This window comes from Bombina bombina, chromosome 12 (assembly GCF_027579735.1).
Source record: "Bombina bombina isolate aBomBom1 chromosome 12, aBomBom1.pri, whole genome shotgun sequence".
Taxonomy (NCBI): domain Eukaryota; kingdom Metazoa; phylum Chordata; class Amphibia; order Anura; family Bombinatoridae; genus Bombina; species Bombina bombina.
In genome coordinates, this window is record NC_069510.1 from 79,614,897 (window position 1) to 79,639,667 (window position 24,771).

The 24,771-nt window shown below is 40.1% G+C and overlaps 1 protein-coding gene across 5 annotated transcripts in view; it reads right to left on the bottom strand.

Moving 5' to 3' along the window:
* ZNF618 (zinc finger protein 618) overlaps positions 1 to 24,771 on the bottom strand; it is a 692,337-nt gene that overhangs the window by 470,528 nt on the left and 197,038 nt on the right. For all 5 annotated transcript variants that reach the window (XM_053696021.1, XM_053696019.1, XM_053696018.1 and 2 more), the window contains exon 2: positions 7,663 to 7,921. In XM_053696021.1, coding sequence (XP_053551996.1) covers positions 7,663 to 7,837 — 175 coding nt within the window. In that variant the 5' untranslated portion in view covers positions 7,838 to 7,921. The remainder of the gene's footprint in view (positions 1 to 7,662; positions 7,922 to 24,771) is intronic.

A 24,771-nucleotide genomic window follows, 5' to 3' on the forward strand; every position in this document is an offset into this window, starting at 1 on the left:
TCAAAGTAAATAGTACATACCAGCACTATTTTAAAATAACAAACTCTTGATAGTAGAATAAAAAACTACAACTAAACACCACATACACTTCACCATCTCCGGGGAGATGCTGCCTGTGCAACGGCAAAGAGAATGACTGGGGTGGGCGGAGCCTAGGAGGGACTGTGTGGACAGCTTTTGCTGTGCTCTTTGCCATTTCCTGTTGGGGAAGAGAATATTCCCACAAGTTATGGATGACGCCGTGGACCGGACACACCAATGTTGGAGAAATAATCGTTAGTTGCAGCCCTACATCTTTTCTAAATAAACAAAAATGTTTTATCCTATCAGTGTCACCATTAACTAATGAGCCCTTCATGCAAGCTGTGATTTCTACCAAGTGTCTGAATACAGCTTACCCTTCCCTCATGGGGATATTGCCATCCTTTTCTAGAATTAACACAGTCTGTCTAAAAAAAAAAATAGACTGAACATACCTCAATGCAGTTTACCCTGCAAACCATTCCCCCAACTGAAGTTTTCCTGTACTCTTCAGCCCTTGTGAGAACAGCAGTGGATTTTAGTTACAAAGTGCCAAGATCATCATCCTCCTTGCAGAAATCTTCATCCCTTTTCTGCCAGAGAGTAAATAGTACACACTGGTACCATTTAAAATAAACTTTTGCTTGAGAAATAAAAAACTAACATTTTTGTCACCACACTCACTTTACCCTTCCTAGTACTTAGAGTAGGCAAAGAGAATGACTGGGGGGTGGAGCTAAGGGAGGAGCTATATAGACAGCTCTGCTGTGGATGCTCTCTTTGCCACTTCCTGTAGGGAAGGAGAATATCCCACAAGTATGGATGAATCCATGGACTCGATACATCTTACAAGAGAAAAGAAATTATCAAATATTTAAACTAATTACACCTAATCTAATAACCCAATCAAAATAAAAAAAAACTAGCCTAAACTAAACTGCCAATAGCCCTTAACCCCTTAACCACCAAGGACGTGCAGGGTACTACTCAAAAGAAAGTCAGTTAACGACCAAGGACGTACCCTGCACGTCCTCTGTCTGGAAAGCAGCAGGAAGCGATCCTGATCACTTCCAGCTGTTTTCCGGTTATTGCAGGATGCCTCGATATCGAGGCATCCTGCAATAACATTTTTTAGCCATCCGGTGCAGAGAGAGCCACTCTGTGGCCCTCTCTGCACCGGAGATCGGTGGCTCTTTTTGTTGGTGGGTGGGAGCCGGTATGGGAGGCGGGTGGCGGCCCTCGTTGGCCCTGCTGATCTGGAGGGGGGTGGGATCGTGGGCGGGGATGGCGGGGGCGCGTGCACGGAAGGGAACGGGTGGGAACCGCTACACAACAGAAAAAAAGTGTACAAAAATGTAAAAATGGGGACAAAAATTATTAATAAAAAAACATCAGTTAGATGGTGGGGGTTGGTCTGTGGGGGGGGAAGCTACACTACAGAAAAAAACGGCAAAAAATTAAAAAAATTTTTTTTTTTTGCAAACTGGGTACTGGCAGACAGCTGCCAGTACCCAAGATGGCCCCCAATAAGCCAGAGGGGGAGGGTTAGAGAGCTGTTTTGGGGGGATCAGGGAGGTTGGGGGCTAAGGGGGGGATTCTACACAGTAGCATATGTAAATATGCTAAGAATTTTTTTTTTTTTTTTTTTTTAACCCCTTAATGACCGAGGACGTGCAGGGTACGTCCTCAAAAAAAAGGCAGTTAACGCCTGAGGACGTACCCTGCACGTCCTCGGTGTGGAAAGCAGCTGGAAGCGATCCTGCTCGCTTCCAGCTGCTTTCCGGTTATTGCAGTGATGCCTCGATATGGAGACATCATGCAATAACCATACATGGCCATCCGATGCAGAGAGAGCCACTGTGTGGCCCTCTCTGCACCGGACATCGATGGCCGGTATCGTTGGTGGGTGGGAGCCGAATTGGGAGGCGGGTGGGCGGCCATCGGTGTTGCACGTGACGTCACGGGGGGCGGGATCGGGATCGGGACCGTCGGGGGCGCGCACGGGCGGGCGCGTGCACGGGGCGGGAGCGGGTGGGAACCGCTACACTACAGAAAAGTAAAAAAGTAAAAGTAAAAAAAAAATTAAATAAACTTTTTTTCAAAACCATCTAAGGGATCTGGAAGGGGTGGGGGGTTGGTCTTGGGGGAAAGCTACACTACAGAAAAGGGACATATTTTATTTAAAAAAAAGCATTTTTTTTCACTAAACTGGGTACTGGCAGACAGCTGCCAGTACCCAAGATGGCGCACATTAAGTCAGAGGGGGAGGGTTAGAGAGCTGTTTAGTGGGGGATCAGTGAGGTTGGGGGCTAAGGGGGATCCCTACACAGAAGCATATGTAAATATGCTAACAAAAAATGCACAAAAAAGCCCAAATATACCTTTTATTTTAGTACTGGCAGAGTTTCTGCCAGTACTTAAGATGGCGGGGACATTTGTGGGGTAGGGGAGGGAAGAGAGATGTTTGGGAGGGATCAGGGGGTCTGATGTTTCAGGTGGGAGGCTGATCTTTACACTAAAGCTAAAATTAACCCTGCAAGCTCCCTACAAGCTACCTAATTAACCCCTTCACTGCTAGCCATAATACACGTGTGATGCGCAGCGCCATTTAGCAGCATTCTAATTACCAAAAAGCAACTCCAAAGTCATATATGTCTGCTATTTCTGAACAAAGGGGATCCCAGAGAAGCATTTACAACCATTTGTGCCATAATTGCACAAGCTGTTTGTAAATTATTTCAGTGAGAAACCTAAAATTGTGAAAAATTTTACGTTTTTTTTAATTTGATCGCATTTGGCGGTGAAATGGTGGCATGAAATATACCAAAATGGGCCTAGATCAATACTTGGGGTTGTCTACTACACTACACTAAAGCTAAAATTACCCCAAAAAGCTCCCTACATGCTCCCTAATTAACCCCTTCACTGCTGGGCATAATACACGTGTGGTGCACAGTGGCATTTAGCGGCCTTCTAATTACCAAAAAGCAATGCCAAAGCCATATATGTCTGCTATTTCTGAACAAAGGGGATCCCAGAGAAGAATTTACAACCATTTATGCCATAATTGCACAAGCAGTTTGTAAATAATTTCAGTGAGAAACTGAAAGTTTGTGAAAAAATTTGTGAAAAAGTGAACAATTTTTTGTATTTGATCGCATTTGGCGGTGAAATGGTGACATGAAATATACCAAAATGGGCCTAGATCAATAATTTGGGATGTCTTCTAAAAAAAAATATATACATGTCAATGGATATTCAGGGATTCCTGAAAGATATCAGTGTTCTAATGTAACTAGCGTTAATTTTGAAAAAAAATGGTTTGAAAATAGCAAAGTGCTACTTGTATTTATGGCCCTATAAGTTACAAAAAAAGCAAAGAAGATGTAAACATTGGGTATTTCTAAACTCAGGACAAAATTTAGAAACTATTTAGCATGGGTGTTTTTTGGTGGTTGTAGATATGTAACAGATTTTGGGGTTCAAAGTTAGAAAAAGTGTGTTTTTTTCCATTTTTCCTCATATTTTATAATTTTTTTTATAGTAAATGATAAGATATGATGAAAATAATGGTATTTTTAGAAAGTCCATTTAATGGCGAGAAAAACGGTATATAATATGTGTGGGTACAGTAAATGAGTAAGAGGAAAATTTCAGCTAAACACAAACACCGCAGAAATGTAAAAATAGCCTTGGTCCCAAACGGACAGAAAATGGAAAAGTGCTCTGGTCACTAAGGGGTTAAACTTTTATTTTAGTACTGGCGGACTTTCTGCCAGTACTTAAGATGGCGGGGACAATTGTGGGATGGGGGAAGGAAGGGAGCTGTTTGGGAGGGATCAGTGGGTGGGATGTGTCAGGTGGGAGGCTGATCTCTACACTAAAGCTAAAATTAACCCTGCAAGCACCCTACAAACTACCTAATTAACCCCTGCACTGCTAGCCATAATATGATGCGCAGCAGTATTTAGCAGCCTTCTAATTACCAAAAAGCAACGCCAAAGTCATATATGTCTGCTATTTCTGAACAAAGGGGATCGAAGAGAAGCATTTACAACAATTTGTGTCATAATTGCACAAGTTGTTTGTAAATAATTTCAGTGAGAAACCTAAAATTGTGAACAATTTAGAGTTTTTTTTTAATTTGATCGCATTTGGCGGTGAAATGGTGGCATGAAATATACCAAAATGGGCCTAGATCAATACTTGGGGTTGTCTACTACACTACACTAAATCTAAAATTAACCCTAGAAGCTCCCTACATGCTCCCTAATTAACCCCTTCACTGCTGGGCATAATACACGTGTGGTGCGCAGTGGCATTTAGCAGCCTTCTAACTACCAAAAAGCAAAGCCAAAGCCATATATGTCTGCTATTTCTGAACAAAGGGGATCCCAGAGAAGCATTTACAACCATTTATGCTATAATTGCATAAGTTGTTTGTAAATAATTTCAGTGAGAAACCTAAAGTTTGTGAAAAAATTTGTGAAAAAGTGAACAATTTTTTTATTTGATCGCATTTGGCGGTGAAATGGTGGCATGAAATATAGCCAAATGGGCCTAGATCAATACTTTGGGATGTCTTTTAAAAATATATACATGTCAATGGATATTCAGGGATTCCTGAAAGATATCAGTGTCCCAATGTAACTAGCGCTAATTTTGAAAAAAAGTGGTTTGGAAATAGCAAAGTGCTACTTGTATTTATGGCCCTATAACTTGCAAAAAAAGTAAAGTACATGTAAACATTGGGTATTTCTAAACTCAGGACAAAATTTAGAAACTATTTAGCATGTTTTTTTTTGGTGGTTGTAGATGTGTAACAGATTTTGGGGGTCAAAGTTAGAAAAAGTGTGTATTTTTTCCTCATATTTACACAAACACCCTGCAAAAATTTTAAAATAGTCTTGGTCCCAAACGGACAGAAAATGGAAAAGTGATGTGGCCATTAAGGGGTTAAAAGGGCCTTTTGCGGGGCATTGCCACAAAGAAATCAGCTCTTTTACCTGTAAAAAAAAATACAAACAACCCCCCAACAGTAAAACCCACCACCCACACAACCAAACCCCCAAATAAAATCCTATCTAAATAAAACTAAGCTGCCCATTGCCCTGAAAACCCTAAGGTGCCCAAAACCCTAAGCTAAAAATAAAACCCACCCAATAAACCCTTAAAAAAACCTAACACTAACCTCTGAAGATCCACTTACAGTTTTTGAAGACCGGACATCCATCCTCATCAAGCCGGGAGAAGTCTTCATCCAAGTGGGCAGAAGTCCTCAACGAAGCCGGGAGAAGTCTTCATCCAAGCGACAAGAAGTCGTCCTCCAGGCGCAAGAAGTCTTCATCCAGACGGCATCTTCTATCTTCATCCTTCAGACGCGAAGCGGCTCCATCTTCAAGACATCCGGCGCGGAGCATCCTCTTCTTTCAATGGCTCTTCAAGAATGAAGTTTCCTTTAAATTACATATTCCAAGATGGCATCCCTTGAATTCCGATTGGCTGATAGAATTCTATCAGCCAATCGGAATTAAAGGTGGAAAAATCCTATTGGCTGATACAATCAGCCAATAGGATTGAGCTTTAATCCTATTGGCTGATTGGCTCCAATCAGCTAATAGAATGCAAGCTCAATCCTATTGGCTGATTGGATCAGTCAATAGGATTGAAGCTCAATCCTACTGGCTGATTGCATCAGCCAATCGGATTTCAAGGGATGCCATCTTGGATGACGTCATTTAAAGGAAACTTCATTCTTGAAGAGCCATCGAAAGAAGAGGATGCTCTGCGCCGGATGTCTTCAGATGGAGCCGCTCCGCGTCGGAGGGATGAAGATAGAAGATGCCATCTTAGTGAAGACTTCTGCCCGCCTGGAGGACGACTTCTTGCCGCTTGGATGAAGACTTCTCCCGGCTTGATGAGGATAGATGTTCGGTCTTCAAAAACTGTAAGTGGATCTTCGGGGGTTAGTGTTAGGTTTTTTAAGAGTTTATTGGGTGGGTTTAATTTTTAGCTTAGGGTTTTGGGCAGCGGATTTCCTTGGGGCAATGCCTCGCAAAAGGCCCTTTTAAGGACTATTGGAAGTTTAGTTTAGGCTAGGGTTGTTTTTATTTTGGGGGGGGGCTTTTTATTTTGATAGGGCTATTAGATTAGAAGTAATTAGTTTAAATATTTGATAATTTCTTTTTTATTTTGTGTAATTTAGTGTTTATTTTTTTTTGTAATTTAGTTAATTGTATTTAATTATTGTAATTGATTTAATTGTAGTGTAAGGTTAGGTGTTAGTGTAACACAGGTTAGGTTCTATTTGACAGGTACATTTGAATTTATTTTAACTAGGTAGTTAGTAAATAGTTAATAACTATTTACTAACTAGTCCACCTAGTTAAAATAAATACAAATTTAGCTGTGAAATAACAATAAAACCTAAGATAGGACAATAAGACTATTAGATAAGATAATAGATAAGACCATTAGTTATATTGTAGCTAGCTTAGCGTTTATTTTATAGGTAAGTATTTAGTTTTAAATAGGAATTAGTTAGGTAATAGTAATTTTTATTTAGATTTATTTTAATTATATTAAAGTTAGGGTTAGGTTTAGGGGTTAATATATTTATTTAGTGCTAGTGATGTGGGAGGCCAGAGGTTTAGGGGTTATTAACTTTAGTAAAGTGGCGGCGGCGACGTTGGGGGCGGCAGATTAGGGGTTAGTAAGTGTAGGTAGGTGGTGGCGATGTCGGGGGTGGCAGATTAGTGGTTAATAAGTAATGTAGGTGGCGGCGATGTCGGGGGCAGCAGATTCGGGGTGTTTAGACTCAGGGTTTATGTTAGGGTGTTAGTTGTAAACATAACTTTTCTTTCCCCATAGGAATCAATGGGGCTGCGCTACGGAGCTTTACGCTCCTTTATTGCAGGTGTTAGGCTTTTTTTTAGCCGGCTCTCCCGATTGATATCTATGGGGAAATCGTGCACGAGCACGTAAAAACCAGCTCAAAGCAGTGCTGTTATTTGTGTGAGGTATGGAGATCAATACTGCCATATTGCCCACAAATGCAGATTTTTGGAAAACCTGTAATAGCAGCACTATTAAAGGTGAGCGGTGGAAATAACTTGCAAATTATTACCAAGCCGCTCATAACGCAAAACTCGTAATCTGGCCCTTTGATAGCCAAACTGCACCCATCATTTGCCTTATTTGGAGGAGCTAATCCAGGCTTCAGACAACAAGGCTGGCAATTGTCATAATGTTAGTATTAAATACATTGTTTTCCATTTGTTATCAGTTAAAGCCAATTAGGGACACATATGTAGCAGAGTTAGCCTTGAAAAGGCACCAGGGTGCAATTTAAGTTCTGAGGATTATAACTTATTCAGACTTAATTTACATGAAAAGGGGGCAACATAAATAATGAAAATATATTGCAAATCTGTTTAAATACACATTACTAGCCATTTTATAAACAAAATGTCAAGGTGTTCACTGTCCCTGTAATATATTCTTTTGTAAACCATATAGAGAGCAGTATTTGTTCTAAAGGGAAACTGATTGTTAGACGAGTAACCATTCCAGCATGTTCCTGACCTAAAGTTTATAAAAAAAAAGTCTGAAGTTTGTTCTCTTTAAGAGGCTTCTACTCACCCACGTTCTGCTGGTTTCTATTATCTCCGATAACAACACAAATTTCAGCTGGAATTTCTTCATTCCCGTCATTCAATTTCTTCTTCTTGGGTTCTTTGGCATTCTCTTGCCAGATCACCGGCTGAATCTCTTCATCAGATTGCTCTTTTTTCACTGTCACATCTTGAGTCGTCATTGTCTGCCGGCTTCTTAGAGAATGCAGTTTGACGGGATGATCCCTACTAGAATTCTAAAGTCTTCTGTTCCCACTACTCTCCCTCTGAAGAAAAAAACAAAAATTATAGATTGTATTTCAATTGTATTAATCAGACAAGTTATTGGGTCAATATATATTATATATATATATATATATATATATATATATATATATATATATATATATATATATATATATATATATATATATATATACACATACATACACACATCATAAATTAAAGGGTCATACAACCCATTTTTTTTTCTTTCAGGATTCAGTAAGAGCATGCAATTTTATACAACTTTCCAATGTACTTCTATTATCAAAATGTCCTAGTTCTCTAGTTATCTTTTGTTTTAAAAAAAGCAGGGATGTAAACTCAGGAGCATACATGTGTCTGTAGCACTATATAGCAGCACTATTTCCTGCCATGTAGTGCTCCAGATGCCTACCTATCAAGAATATCATGGGAACTAAGCAAATTTTATAATAGGGAAGTAAATAGAATTTTTTTTCTGTCCGAATCACAAAAGAGAATGTTTAGGTTTCATACACCTTTAAAGGGAAATTAAACTGTCATGATTCCGATAAAGCATGCAGTTTTAAACAACTTTTCAATACACTTCCATTGCACAGTTTCTGAGGCATCAGTTCCTACTGAGCATGTGCAAGATTTACATAGTAAGATATATGCATTTTGTGATTGGCTGATGGCTGTCACATGATGTAGTGGGAAAGAAAATGTAGCTAACTAACATTTGTCAGAAAAAAAAAAATCAAATTCAAACTAAGTGCTTTTACATTGTCTTTGTATTATGGATTTGTTGATTATGCTATTCTATTGTGTTAAGTGGTCCTTTAAACACTTTGAGATGGTAATATAAAATGATAAATTGTATATATAAATAAAAAAACTTTGCAATGTTCCTTCATTAATTATTTTGTCCCCCTTTCCTATAATTCCATTTTGAAATTGTGAGCTTTTCAGTTCCTGTTAGAAATGGAAGTGCAGAATACAGTTGTATTCCACTCAGCCATTGGCTGCACACTCTAGTGACCTATTTGTAACTGTCCCTAATTGTCCACAGCAGAGAATGTAACCAAAGTTACAACATGGCAGCTCCCAGTGTTTTATAGACACTAAAACTTTACACTTATTTTGCCAATATTTAAACAACTAATGAAACTTTAAAAACTGCATCTACATGTTATTCTCACAGTAATCTTCTCTTTGAAAGCATCATTCTATCTAGCATTTATTTGGTGTTGAAGGCAATGTGTAGGCAGTATCTTCTTCATTCAGAAATCCTTATACATAATAAACTCCATTAAAGGGAAATTGTACACTAGATTTTTCTTTGCACAAGTGTTTTGTAGATAATCCATTTATACAGCCCATCTGTGAGTGTTTTTGTAACAATGTACAGTTTTGCTTATGTTTTAAGAACATTGGGCTTATTTTCAGACTCCTAACCAAGCCCCAAAGTATCAGATGTAGACACAGGTCTACAGGACACCTGCTTGCACCTGTTTGTCTAAATATTCTTTTCATATGCAGGGAATGGGGGAGGGTCTGCTCTTCCTAATTTTCCATCCCCTTTTACTAGGTGTCCCAGCCTAACCTCATCAACAGTGCTAAACTGGGGGCTTCTAAGTAAGTTTTTAAATGGTTTTATACTGGATTTTTAGATCAGTTTCTCTGCATATTCTTCTTTATAGTAGTGACTATTACATGCAGTTATATGAAAATTGGTATACACTGTCCCTTTAACTGTGGACCTATCAAAAGATTAACTATTACAGGGAAATAAAAGTGCAAAAGGAAAATACTCTGATATGTAAGAGCCTTTTTTTGCACTGTCGCTTGCATATAATAGTGTGTTTAACCTCTGCAAAGTTCAGATCCAAAGGAGCATTGCAATACTTAAACCTAGCTGAAAGCATCTGTTCAGTATACCAAGAGACAATTGCTTATAGCCAACAATCTTTAGCTAGCTACGAGAGGTTCATTGCTGTGAACATATGCTTTCCAGCAAAGGATACCAAAAGAACAAAGTGAATTTAAAAGGTATCTTAAAATGACATGCTCTATCCAAATCATGAAAAATTCATTTTGAACCATGTTCCTTTAATGTAGTATACGTTTGAAGGATTTGAAGCTTCAGATCATGTTAAATCATATTCCCTATTACTCGTCTTATGTCTATACAAGATGTATGTGAAAAAGTGAGAATTAGACTGATCCTTGTGGTTGGGATAATATAATCCATTCCTACCGACACACATTATTTTGGCATTTAACAATTTGATGCTGTATCTAAGGCTAAATCTAAATTTCTGCTTACTCTGTTAGAAAAATAAATGAAGCTTAGCATGAAAGCATACAGATAATTATATCCTTTCATGTTTATTATGGATTCAAATAAAGATTCTGAAGCTTCCTCTATGAATTCAATTTATTAGTGCATAATTTGCTTTTTGTGATATGCTTTAGTTCTCTAATGTAATGGAAACCACACCTACAACAAACCAACAAAAATATCTCCAAATATCATATTAAATGTGTTTCTGTTTTTAAAACTTTACACACCTAAAAAGTTTTATATATATATTATTATATTATGCACAGTAAAGAAAACTATCTAAACAATGTAAAACTAAACCAATGACTTATAATATAGAAATCAATATTCTCAAAAAAGATTTAAAAAAAAAAGTAATAATGGTACAGTACAAATAATTTCCACCACTGTCCAACATTACAGGTAAAGAGATGAACATTAAAAGTGCCAACAGATCTGTTTTGCTTTTATTCCGGTTGTATAATTGTAAAATGACTGATACCTAATCTATTCCCTGCAAATTCTCCGAAGCATGAAGGACAAACAGAACACAACCCCAGTAAGGCATTTGCCATTTCTGATCAAAGAAAATCTCTCAAATTACTCTGCAAACTGAAAAAGATAAAAAAAAATTCCTTTAGCAATTAAGAAAATGACCCACACTGCTACGGCATGTATTAATTAAAGGGACACTAAACACAATTTTTTTTCTTTCATGATTGAGATAGAAAATGCAATTTTAAGCAACTTTCTAATTTACTCCTACTATCAAGTTCTCTTTGTTCTCTTGCTATCTTTATTTAAAAAGCAGGAATTTAAAGCTTAGGAGCCAGCCCATTTTAGGTTAAGCACCCTGGATAGTGCTTGCTTATTGGTTTGCTAAATGTAGCCACCAATAAGCAAGCATAACCCAGGCTCTCAACCAAAAATGGGTCAGCTCTTAAGCTTTACATTCCTGCTTTTTAAATAAAGATAGCAAGAGAACGAAGAAAAATTGATAATAGGAGAAAATTAGAAAGTTGCTTAAAATTGCATGCTCTATCTGAATCATTAAATAAAAAAATTGGGTTTAGTGTCCCTTTAAGTTTAAAAAGATACTCGCATAGATAAACTACATTTATTAAAATATGACATATTAACAGTGATGTGTGTTGGCTGGAGAGAAATATGAATTTGAAGTTGACTGTGAGATCCCTATGTGAAAACTATGTTGAATAGTTACAAAGTAGAAAGCAAGCTTACTATTTACTCACATGGTAAAATTCAGCTGAGAGCTCGGCAAATGTGCTTAAATCTAAGTGAGTACAGAGATCATGTAATAAGAAATGTTTGGGCATTCACATGATATTGTGAACTGGGTCTTTAAGGATACAAAAAAAGGGAGAGAGAGAGACATAAAATAGAGAGTAAACATAAACTGGAAAATCTTCCTTGATTGTTTGACAGTCCAGTGCCACACAGGATGCAGTCTCTTTTATATCGATATGTCTTTCGCTAAGGACAAATATCCTTTAGTTAACAGTACATCAGTCTGATACTGACAAAAAGACAGACCAGTCCCAAAATGCCAGGTAATTCTCTTCTGGATTAAAGAAAACAACAAGCCACTGACATACATTTTGGACTCTTTGGGTCTCATCAGTGAGGTGTAGTTGCATATCTCTAGGACATGCGAGCAAGGAGTTTTCCCCTAATTACTCTTAATGAGACTTCAGTAATGTTCCCCCCAAAAAAGTGAAAAATAAAAAAGAGAGAAATATGCACTCAACTGAGAATGAGCATAGGCTGGAAAAACTTCCTTGCTTGTGCTACAGGCAAGTGTCACTGAGGGTTCAGTCTCTTTCAGCTCACTGACTCTATCACAGAGGAGCCTTACAGGATGCAAGAGTAGCAGTGAACAGAGCACTGAAAAAAGTGTAGGGTTGTGAGTGACAAAAACATAATTTATGCTTACCAGATAAATTCCTTTCCTTCCTGGCAGGGAGAGTCCACAACTTCATTCCTTACTGTTGGGAAATAAAACACCTGGCCACCAAAGGCTTAAATATACCTCCCACTTCCCCTATTCCCCAGTCATTCTGCCGAGGGAACAAGGAAAAGTAGGAGAAACATCAGGGTATAAAGGTGCCAGAAGAAATAATATAAAATAGGAGAAGCCAAACAAAAATAAATTACGGGCGGGGTCGTGGACTCTCCCTGCCAGGAAGGAAAAGAATTCATCTGGTAAGCATAAATTATGTTTTTCTTCCATAAGGCAGGGAGAGTCCACAACTTCATTCCTTACTGTTGGGAAAACTATACCCAAGCTCCAGAGGACACTGAATGAGTAACGGGAGGGAACAAAAAAGAGGCGGACCCTATTCTGAGGGCACCACAGCCTTCAAAACGTTTCTCCCAAAAGCTGCTTCAGCCTAAGCAAAAACATCAAACTTGTAAAATTTTGAAAAAGTATGTAAGGAGGACCAGGTAGCCGCCTTACAAATCTGCTCCATAGATGCCTCATTTTTGAAGGCCCAAGAGGAAGCCACTGCTCTAGTAGAATGAGCCTTAATCCTCTGAGGAGGCTTATGTCCCGCTGTTTCATAAGCTAAGCTTTAGAACAGTGCTTAGGCAAATGGAACAAAATTGAGTAGGCGGGCAAACCACGTCTCCTCACAATATAAACAGGAATTATTATTATTAATCAGTACAGAAGGAGCGGAACCTTCTAATGTAGTATCAGAGTCCCCCATAGCTAATATATATTTACAGAAGGCCAGACAAAAAATAACACTTTTATTTTAAAAAAATAAACATAAAAAAAACTGCACCTTTATAATCCCAGTGGCTTGGGCACTCACCACCTCCTAAACCCAGACAGCTAACGGTGAAAACGCTCTCCTTAGGAGTGATGCCCGCAGCAGGATCGTAGAAAAAACATAATTTATGCTTACCTGATAAATTTATTTCTCTTGTAGTGTAGTCAGTCCACGGGTCATCCATTACTTATGGAATATATCTCTTTCTAACAGGAAGCTGCAAGAGGATCACCCAAGCAGAGCTGCTATATAGCTCCTCCCCTCACATGTCATATTCAGTCATTCGACCAAAGCAGACGAGAAAGGAGAAACCATAGGGTGCAGTGGTGACTGGAGTTTAATTAAAATTTAGATCTGCCTTAAAGACAGGGCGGGCCGTGGACTGACTACACTACAAGAGAAATAAATTTATCAGGTAAGCATAAATTATGTTTTCTCTTGTTAAGTGTAGTCAGTCCACGGGTCATCCATTACTTATGAAATACCAATACCAAAGCTAAAGTACACGGATGAAGGGAGGGACAAGGCAGGAACAGTAAACAGAAGGAACCACTGCCTGAAGTACCTTTCTCCCAAAAATAGCCTCCGAAGAAGCAAAAGTGTCAAATTTGTAAAATTTTGAAAAAGTGTGAAGTGAAGACCAAGTTGCAGCCTTGCAAATCTGTTCAACAGAGGCCTCATTTTTTAAAGGCCCAGGTGGAAGCCACAGCTCTAGTAGAATGAGCTGTAATCCTTTCAGGAGGCTGCTGTCCAGCAGTCTCATAGGCTAAACGTATTATGCTACGAAGCCAAAAAGAGAGAGAGGTAGCCGAAGCCTTTTGACCTCTTCTCTGTCCAGAGTAAACGACAAATAGGGAAGAAGTTTGACGAAAATCTTTAGTTGCCTGCAAATAGAACTTCAGGGCACGGACTACGTCCAGATTATGCAAAAGTCGTTCCTTCTTTGAAGAAGGGTTAGGACACAGTGATGGAACAACAATCTCTTGATTGATATTCCTGTTAGTAACTACCTTAGGTAAAAACCCAGGTTTAGTACGCAGAACTACCTTGTCTGAATGAAAAATCAGATAAGGAGAATCACAATGTAAGGCAGATAATTCAGAGACTCTTCAAGCCGAGGAAATAGCCATCAAAAACAGAACCTTCCAGGATAACAGCTTGATATCAATGGAATGAAGGGGTTCAAATGGAACGCCTTGAAGAGCGTTAAGAACTAAGTTTAAGCTCCACGGCGGAGCAACAGTCTTAAACACAGGCTTAATCCTAGCTAAAGCCTGACAAAAAGCCTGAACGTCTGGAACTTCAGCCAGACGTTTGTGTAGAAGAATAGACAGAGCAGAAATCTGTCCCTTTAACGAACTAGCAGATAAGCCCTTTTCTAAACCCTCTTGTAGAAAGGACAATATCCTAGGAATCCTAACCTTACTCCATGAGTAACACTTGGATTCGCACCAATATAAATATTTACGCCATATCTTATGGTAAATTTTTCTGGTAACAGGCTTCCTAGCCTGTATTAAGGTATCAATAACCGACTCCGAGAAGCCACGCTTTGATAGAATCAAGCGTTCAATCTCCATGCAGTCAGCCTCAGAGAAATTAGATTTGGATGGTTGAAAGGACCCTGAATTAGAAGGTCCTGTCTCAGAGGCAGAGACCACGGTGGACAGGACGACATGTCCACTAGGTCTGCATACCAGGTCCTGCGTGGCCACGCAGGCGCTATCAGAATCACCAAAGCTCTCTCCTGTTTGATCTTGGCAATCAAACGAGGAAGCATCGGAAATGGTGGAAACACATAAGCCATGTTGAAGACCCAAGGGGCTGTCAGAGCATCTATCAGCACCGCTCCCGGGTCCCTGGACCTGGATCCATAACAAGGAAGCTTGGCGTTCTGGTGAGACGCCATGAGATCCAGATCTGGTTTGCCCCAACGATGAATCAGTTGAGCAAAGACCTCCGGATGAAGTTCCCACTCCCCCGGATGAAAAGTCTGGCGACTTAGAAAATCCGCCTCCCAGTTCTCCACGCCTGGGATGTAAATCGCTGACAGGTGGCAAGAGTGAGACTCTGCCCAGCGAATTATCTTTGAGACTTCCAACATCGCTAGGGAACTTCTGGTTCCCCCTTGATGGTTGATGTAAGCCACAGTCGTGATGTTGTCCGACTGAAATCTGATGAACCTCAGAGTTCCTAACTGAGGCCAAGCTAGGAGAGCATTGAATATTGCTCTTAATTCCAGAATATTTATTGGGAGGAGTTTCTCCTCCTGAGTCCATAATCCCTGAGCCTTCAGGGAGTTCCAGACTGCGCCCCAGCCTAGAAGGCTGGCGTCTGTTGTTACAATCGTCCAATCTGGCCTGCGAAAGGTCATCCCCTTGGACAGATGTGGCCGAGAAAGCCACCATAGAAGAGAATCTCTGGTCTCTTGATCCAGATTTAGTAGGGGGGGGACAAATCTGAGTAATCCCCGTTCCACTGACTTAGCATGCACAATTGCAGCGGTCTGAGATGCAGGCGCGCAAATGGTACTATGTCCATTGCCGCTACCATTAAGCCGATTACTTCCATGCACTGAGCTACTGACGGGTGTGGAATGGAATGAAGGACACGGCAAGCATTTAGAAGTTTTGATAACCTGGCCTCTGTCAGGTAAATCTTCATCTCTACAGAATCTATAAGAGTCCCTAGAAAGGGAACCCTTGTAAGTGGTAATAGAGAACTCTTTTCCACGTTCACCTTCCACCCATGCGACCTCAGAAATGCCAGAACTATCTCTGTATGAGACTTGGCAGTTTGAAAACTTGACGCTTGTATCAGAATGTCGTCTAGGTACGGAGTCACCGCTATGCCTCGCGGTCTTAGTACCGCCAGAAGTGAGCCCAGAACTTTTGTAAAGATTCTTGGAGCCGTAGCTAATCCGAAGGGAAGAGCTACAAACTGGTAATGCCTGTCTAGGAAAGCAAATCTTAGGTACCGATAATGATCCTTGTGAATCGGTATGTGAAGGTAGGCATCCTTTAAGTCCACTGTGGTCATGTACTGACCCTCTTGGATCATGGGAAGGATGGTTCGAATAGTTTCCATTTTGAATGATGGAACTCTTAGGAATTTGTTTAGGATTTTTAAGTCCAAGATTGGTCTGAAGGTTCCCTCTTTCTTGGGAACCACAAATAGATCTGAATAGAATCCTTGCCCGTGTTCCGTCCGCGGAACTGGGTGTATCACCCCCATTAGTAAGAGGTCTTGTACACAGCGTAGAAACGCCTCTTTCTTTATTTGGTTTGCTGATAACCTTGAAAGATGAAATCTCCCTCGTGGAGGAGAAGTTTTGAAGTCCAGGAGATATCCCTGAGATATGATCTCCAACGCCCAGGGATCCTGGACATCTCTTGCCCAAGCCTGGGCGAAGAGAGAAAGTCTGCCCCCCACTAGATCCGTTTCCGGATAGGGGGTCCTCTCTTCATGCTGTCTTAGGGGCAGCAGCAGGTTTCTTGGCCTGCTTGCCCTTGTTCCAGGACTGGTTAACTTTCCAGCCCTGCCTGTAACGAGCAACAGCTCCTTCCTGTTTTGGAGCGGAGGAAGTTGATGCTGCTCCTGCCTTGAAGTTACGAAAGGCACGAAAATTAGACTGTTTGGCCTTTGATTTGGCCCTGTCCTGAGGTAGAGCATGGCCCTTACCTCCCGTAATGTCAGCTATAATTTCTTTCAAGCCGGGCCCGAATAAGGTCTGCCCTTTGAAAGGAATATTAAGCAATTTAGATTTAGAAGTCACGTCAGCTGACCAGGATTTAAGCCATAGCGCTCTGCTCGCTTGGATGGCGAATCCGGAGTTCTTAGCCGTAAGTTTGGTTAAATGTACGACGGCATCAGAAACAAATGCGTTAGCTAGCTTAAGTGCTTTAAGCTTGTTCATAATTTCATCCAATGGAGCTGTGCGAATGGCCTCTTCCAGAGACTCAAACCAGAATGCCGCTGCAGCAGTGACAGGCGCAATGCATGCAAGGGGCTGTAAGATAAAACCTTGTTGAACAAACATTTTCTTAAGGTAACCCTCTAATTTCTTATCCATTGGATCTGAAAAGGCACCACTATCCTCTACCGGGATAGTGGTACGCTTAGCTAAAGTAGAAACTGCTCCCTCCACCTTAGGGACCGTCTGCCATAAGTCTCGTGTGGTGGCGTCTATAGGAAACATTTTCCTAAATATGGGAGGAGGGGAAAAAGGCACACCAGGTCTATCCAACTCCTTGTTAATAATCTCTGTAAGCCTTTTAGGTATAGGAAACACGTCAGTACACACCGGTACCGCATAGTATCTATCCAACCTACATAATTTTTCTGGAATTGCAACCGTGTTACAATCATTCAGAGCCGCTAATACCTCCCCTAGCAATATGCGGAGGTTCTCAAGCTTAAATTTAAAATTAGAAATCTCTGAATCCAGTCTCCCTGGATCAGATCCCTCACCCACAGAATGAAGCTCTCCGTCTTCATGTTCTGCAAACTGTGACGCAGTATCTGACATGGCTCTCACCTCATCCGCGCGCTCTGTCCTTAACCCAGAGCTATCGCGCTTGCCTCTTATTTCTGGCAATTTAGATAATACTTCTGTCATAACATTAGCCATGTCTTGCAAAGTGATTTGTAAGGGCCTCCCTGATGTACTTGGCGCCACAAAATCACGCACCTCCTGAGCGGAAGGCGAAGGTACTGACACGTGAGGAGAGTTAGTCGGCATAACTTCCCCCTCGTTGTCTGGTGATAATTTCTTTACATGTAAAGATTGACTTTTAATTAAAGTAACATCAATGCAGTTAGTACACAAATTTCTATTGGGCTCCACATTGGCCTTTAAACATAGTGAACAAAGAGATTCATCTGTGTCAGACATGTTTAAACAGACTAGCAATGAGACTAGCAAGCTTGGAAATACTTTTCTAAATAAATTTACAAGCAATATAAAAAACGCTACTGTGCCTTTAAGAAGCACAAAAAGCTGTCACAGTTGAAATAACAATAAACCAAAATAGTTATAGCAACCAATTTTTCACAGTAAATGTATTAAGTTAGCAAAGGATTGCACCCACCAGCAAATGGATGATTAACCCCTTAATACCCAAAAACGGATAACAATTTAATAATTAACGTTTTTATCACAGTCAAAACACACTGTCACAGGTCTGCTGTGACTGATTACCTCCCTCAAAATGAATTTTGAAGACCCCTGAGATCTCTAGAGACGATCTGGATCATGGAGGATGAAGTAGACAGATTGTGACTGAATTTTTACTGCGCAAAAAAGCGCTACAATAGGCTCCTCCCACTCATATTACAACAGTGGGGAAGCTCAGATAACTGTTTCTATGCAGAAAACAAAGATGGCCATGTGGTAAAAATCATGCCCCAATAAGTTTTATCACCAAGTACCTCACAAAAAACGATTAACATGCCAGTAAACGTTTTAAACATACATTTGAAAAGTTATGAAGTGTTATTAATAAGCCTGCTACCAGTCGCTTTTACTGCAGTTAAGGCTCATACATTATTTCAGTATTAACAGTATTTTCAGAGTCAATTCCATTCCTTAGAAAAATACATTCAGTGAACACACACTCATCAGCCTAATACCAGTCGCTATCACTGCATTTAAGGCTGAACTTACGTTACATTGGTATCAGCAGAATTTTCTCAGTCAATTCCATTCCTCAGAAAAATAATTTACTGCACATACCTCATTTGCAGGGGGGCCCTGCATGCTATTCCCCTTTTCTGAAGTTACCTCACTCCTCAGATGAGAACAGCCAGTGGATCTTAGTTACGTCTGCTAAGATCATAGAAAACGCAGGCAGATTCTTCCTCTAATGCTGCCTGAGAACAAACAGCACACTCCGGTGCCATTTAAAATAACAAACTTTTGATTGAAGAAATAAACTAAGTTAAAAAACACCACAGACCTCTCACAGCGACCTATCTTTAGTTAGGCTGCAAGAGAATGACTGAATATGACATGTGAGGGGAGGAGCTATATAGCAGCTCTGCTTGGGTGATCCTCTTGCAGCTTCCTGCTAGGAAGAGATATATTCCATAAGTAATGGATGACCCGTGGACTGACTACACTTAACAAGAGAAATGAAAAGACCGCATCCGGTCACGTGGTGTGTAGGAAAGAACTTCCCCTGTTATGAAAAAGGTGCTAAGCTATTATGAGCTGTGCAACACTCAAAAACAAAAGTGAAACGTGTTTGTTCCAAGCCAGAAGCACAGTCTATGATCCCAAAAAACTCTCACATTAAAGCAGTTATAAATAACCCCTTGCTGTTCAAATAATCTCCCTGAAGGCTATATAAACCCTTGATCCTATTGAGGCATAAAGGAGCCACACTGTGGCCCTGTATAGTAAAAGTGTATATATAAAAATGGTCTTACTCTCCAGGATCCATGCTGTGGAACAGGCACAGCCTCTTAAGTGTAACAGTCTTGCAGGGATGCTCTGACATGAACTTGAGTGTGTAACAACAAGCAGTGAAACTCGTCAACGCTGATTGCTCAGGAGGTGACAATCTGGATGGGTTTGCAGAAAAACTTTCCCTGCATCTCAGACTTTCATTAATACTCTCACTGAGAGGTTGACATAATTACTTAAAACTCCAGTCCTTGTTGAAGGGAGCATACCTATAACAGGACTATCCAAATCTTCTGACACTTCTCTGCCACCTCCTAACGTGACGAAAGGCAAAGAATGAGTGGGATAGGGGAAGTGGGAGGGATATTTACGCCTTTGGATGGGGTGTCTTTGCCTCCTCCTGGTGGACAGGTGTTGTATTTCCCAACAGTAAGGAATTAAGTTGTGGACTCTCCCTGCCTTATGGAAGAAAAGGGTGTACATGAAGTGAATGCTATGTGAAGAATAGAGGTGCAGGTCTCACAGTATACTCGCAAAATTTAGTTGAGATTTTAGCAGACCAAGATATTTTTTAAAATACTTACTTGGTAGTCATAATGCCAAACCTACAATACTGCTTACCATACAACATACTTGAGTTTCTTTACTAAGTGCCATTAAAGAGACATTCCAGTCCACAAAGCCAAAAGTAAGTTTTAAAGAGCTATCTTTATTTTTATGTCACAGAAATTATGTCTGCTTCTAATACTTTCTTTCATGTAATTAGCAAGAGTCCAGGAGCTAGTGACGTATGGGATATACATTCCTACCAGGAGGGGCAAAGTTTCCCAAACCTTAAAATGCCTATAAATACACCCCTCACCACACCCACAATTCAGTTTTACAAACTTTGCCTCCCGTGGAGGTGGTGAAGTAAGTTTGTGCTTAGATTCTACGTTGATATGCGCTTCGCAAAAGGTTGAAGCCCGGTTTTCCTCTCAGAGTGCAGCGAATGTCAGAGGGATGTGAAGAGAGTATTGCCTATTTGAGAACAATGGTCTACCTCTAGGGGATCTATTTCATAGGCTCTCTGTTATCGGTCATAGAGATTTCTTCTCCTACCTCCCTTTTCAGATCGACGATATACTCTTATATACCATTACCTCTACTGATTCTCGTTTCAGTACTGGTTTGGCTATCTGCTATATGTAGATGAGTGTCCTGGGGTAAGTAAGTCTTATTTTTTGTGACACTCTAAGCTATGGTTGGGCACTTTATATGTAAAGTTCTAAATATATGTCTATAAACTTATATTTGCCTTGATTCAGCATAATCAGTATTCCTTATTTTCAGACTGTCAGTTTCATTATTGGGATAATGCATTTAATTATTTTTTCTTACCTTGAAAAATTTTCATTTGGCCATTTTTTGGCGCTAAAAATTGTCACTTCCGGCGCGGTAATTTACACCGGAAGTTGTATTCTGTTACGCATGCGTATTCAGACATTTTTTTGCGCCAAAAAAATGTGGGCTTCTTTTTTACTCACATTATTTAAACATTTCTCTTCATTGCTTCTGGTTGCTAGAAGCTTATCATTTTGCATTCTTTCCCATTCCTGAAACTGTCATTTAAGGAATTTGATAATTTTGCTTTATATGTTGTTTTTTCTATTACATATTGCAAGATGTCTCATCCCGACCCTGGATCAGAATCCACTAATGAAAAGACGCTGCGTGATGCTGGTTCTACCAAAGTTAAGTGCATATGTTGTAAACTTGTGGTCGTTTCTCCAGCTGTAGTTTGTGTTAGTTGCCATGACAAACTTTCCAATGCAGATTGTGTCTCCATTAGTAATAATCCTTTACCTGTTGTTCGTTCAACATCTAATGTTCAGGATGTTCCTGTTAATGTAAAAGAATTTGTTTCTAATTCTATTAAGAAGGCTCTGTCTGTTATTCCTCCTTCCAGTAATCGTAAAAGGTCTTTCAAAACTTCTCACATTTCAGATGAATTTTTAGGTGACCGTCATCATTCTGACTTATCTGATTCTGATGAGGTTTTTTCTGGTTCAGAAGATTCTACTACAGATATTGATTCTGATAAATCCTCATATTTATTTAAAATGGAGTTTATTCGTCCATTACTAAAAGAAGTTTTGATTGCATTAGATATGGAGGAATCCAGTCCTCCTGATACTAAAACTGCTAAACGTTTAAATTCGGTTTTTAAGCCTCATGTGTTAATTCCGGAAGTTTTTCCAGTTCCTGATGCTATCTCAGATGTGATTGCTAGGGAATGGGATAGTTTGGGTACTTCATTTACTCCTTCTCCAAGGTTTAAGAAATTGTACCCTGTGCCATCTGATAGATTGGAGTTTTGGGAAAAAATCCCTAAAATTGATGGGGCTATCTCTACTCTTGCTAAACGTACTGCTATTCCGACGGCAGATAGCACTTCGTTTAAAGATCCTTTAGATAGGAAAATTGAATCTTTTTTAAGAAAAGCTTATTTATGTTCAGGTAATTTACTTAGACCTGCTATATCTTTGGCTGATGTTGCAGCAGCTTCAACTTTTTGGTTGGAGGCTTTAGCGCAACAAGTGACAGATCATAATGCATATAAGCATTGTTAAACTTCTTCAACATGCTAATAACTTTGTCTGTGATGCCATTTTTGATATCATTAGAGTTGATGTACGGTATATGTCTTTAGCTATTTTAGCTAGACGAGCTTTGTGGCTTAAATCTTGGAATGTAGATATGACTTCTAAGTCAACTTTGCTTTCTCTCTCTTTCCAAGGTAATAAGTTGTTTGGTTCACAGTTGGATTCTATAATTTCAACTGTTACTGGAGGAAAGGGAGCCTTTTTGTCTCAGGGCAAAAAATCTAAAGGTAATTATAGGGCTGCTAATCGTTTTCGTTCCTTTCGTCAAAATAAAGAGCAGAAGCCCGACCCTTCTCCTAAAGGAACAGTTTCCAGTTGGAAACCTAATCCAGTCTGGAATAAATCCAAGCCTTCCAGAAAGTCAAAACCTGCTCCTAAATCCGCATGAAGGTGCGGCCCTCATTCCAGCGCAGCTGTTAGGGGGCAGGTTAAGATTTTTCAAAGATGTTTGGATCAATTCGATTCACAATCTTTGGATTCAGAACATTGTTTCACAAGGGTACAGAATAGGTTTCAAGGTAAGACCACCTGTGAGAAGATTTTTTCTCTCACGCATTCCAGTAAATCCAGCGAAGGCTCAGGCGTTTCTGAAATGTGTTTCAGACCTAGAGTTAGCTGGGGTAATTATGCCAGTTCCAGTTCTGGAACGGGGTCTGGGGTTTTATTCAAATCTATTCATTGTGCCAAAGAAAGAGAATTCTTTCAGACCAGTTCTGGATCTAAAAATATTGAATCGTTATGTAAGGATACCAACATTCAAAATGGTGACTATAAGAACTACTCTGCCTTTTGTTCAGCAAGGGCATTATATGTCTACAATAGACTTACAGGATGCATACCTGCATATTCCAATTCATCCAGATCATTTTAAATTCCTGAGATTCTCTTTTCTAGACAAGCATTACCAGTTTATTGCTCTTCCATTTGGTCTAGCAACTGCGCCAAGGATCTTTTCGAAGGTTCTCGGTGCCCTTCTCTCTGTAATCAGACATGGTTGGAGGATCAATTTACCAAAAAGTTCTTTGATTTCTCAGACAAGAGTAACCTTTTTAGGTTTCCAAATAGATTCAGTGTCCATGACTGTCTCTGACAGAAAAGAGACGTCTGAAATTGGTTTCAGCCTGTCGAAACCTTCAGTCTCAATTGTTCCCTTCGGTAGCATTATGCATGGAGATTTTAGGTCTCATGACTGCTGCTTCGGAAGCGATCCCTTTTGCTCGTTTTCACACGAGACCACTCCAGCTTTGTATGCTGAACCAGTGGTGCAGTGATTATACAAGGATATCACAAATAATATGCTTAAATCACAATGTTCGATCATCTCTAACTTGGTGGATGGATCACCATAGTTTAATTCAAGGGGCCTCTTTCGTTCGCCCAACCTGGACTGTGATCTCAACAGATGCGAGTCTATCAGGTTGGGGAGCTGTTTGGGGATCTCTGACAGCGCAAGGGGTTTGGAAATCTCAGGAGGCGAGATTACCAATCAACATTTTGGAACTCTGTGCGATTTTCAGAGCTCTTCAGTTCTGGCCTCTTCTGAAGAGAGAATCGTTTATTTGTTTTCAGACAGACAATGTCACGACCGTGGCATATGTCAATCATCAAGGGGGGACTCACAGTCCTCAAGCTATGAAAGAAGTGTCTCAGATACTTGTTCGGGCGGAATCCAGCTCCTGTCTAATTTCTGCGGTTCACATCCCAGGTGTAGACAATTGGGAAGCGGATTATCTCAGTCGCCAGACGTTACATCCGGGCGAATGGTCTCTTCACCCAGAGGTTTTTCTTCAGTTTGTTAAAATCTGGGGACTTCCAGAAATAGATCTGATGGCCTCTCATCTGAACAAGAAACTTCCCAGGTATCTGTCCAGATCCCGGGATCCTCAGGCGGAAGCAGTGGATGCGTTGTCAATTCCTTGGAATTATCATCCTGCTTATATCTTTCCGCCTCTAGTTCTTCTTCCGAAAGTAATTTCCAAAATTCTAATGGAGCGCTCATTTGTACTGCTGGTGGCTCCAGCATGGCTTCACGGGTTTTGGTTTGCGGATCTCATTCGGATGGCCAGTTGCCAAACTTGGACACTTCCGTTAAGGCCAGACCTATCTCAAGGCTCTTTTTTCCATCAGGATCTCAAATCATTAAATTTGAAGGTATGGAGATTCTTAGTCATAGAGGTTTCTCTGACTCAGTGATTAATACTATGTTACAGGCTCGAAAATCTGTCTCTAGAAAGATTTATTATCGAGTTTGGAAGACTTACATCTCTTGGTGTTCTTCTCATAAATTCTCCTGGCATTCTTTCAGAATTCCTAGAATTTTACAATTTCTTCAGGATGGTTTGGATAAGGGTTTGTCTGCAAGTTCTTTGAAAGGACAAATATCTGCTCTTTCTGTTCTTTTTTCACAGAAAGATTGCTAATCTTCCTGATATTCATTGTTTTGTACAGGCTTTGGTCCGTATCAAACCTGTTATTAAGCCAATCTCTCCTCCTTGGAGTCTTAATTTGGTTTTGACAGCTTTACAGGCTCCTCCATTTGAGACTATGCATTCTCTGGACATTAAATTACTTTCTTGGAAAGTAATGTTCCTTTTGGCTATCTCTTCTGCTAGAAGAGTTTCTGAGTTATCTGCTCTTTCTTGTGAATCTCCTTTTCTGATTTTTCATCAGGATAAGGCGGTGTTGCGGACTTCATTTCAATTTTTACCTAAGGTTGTGA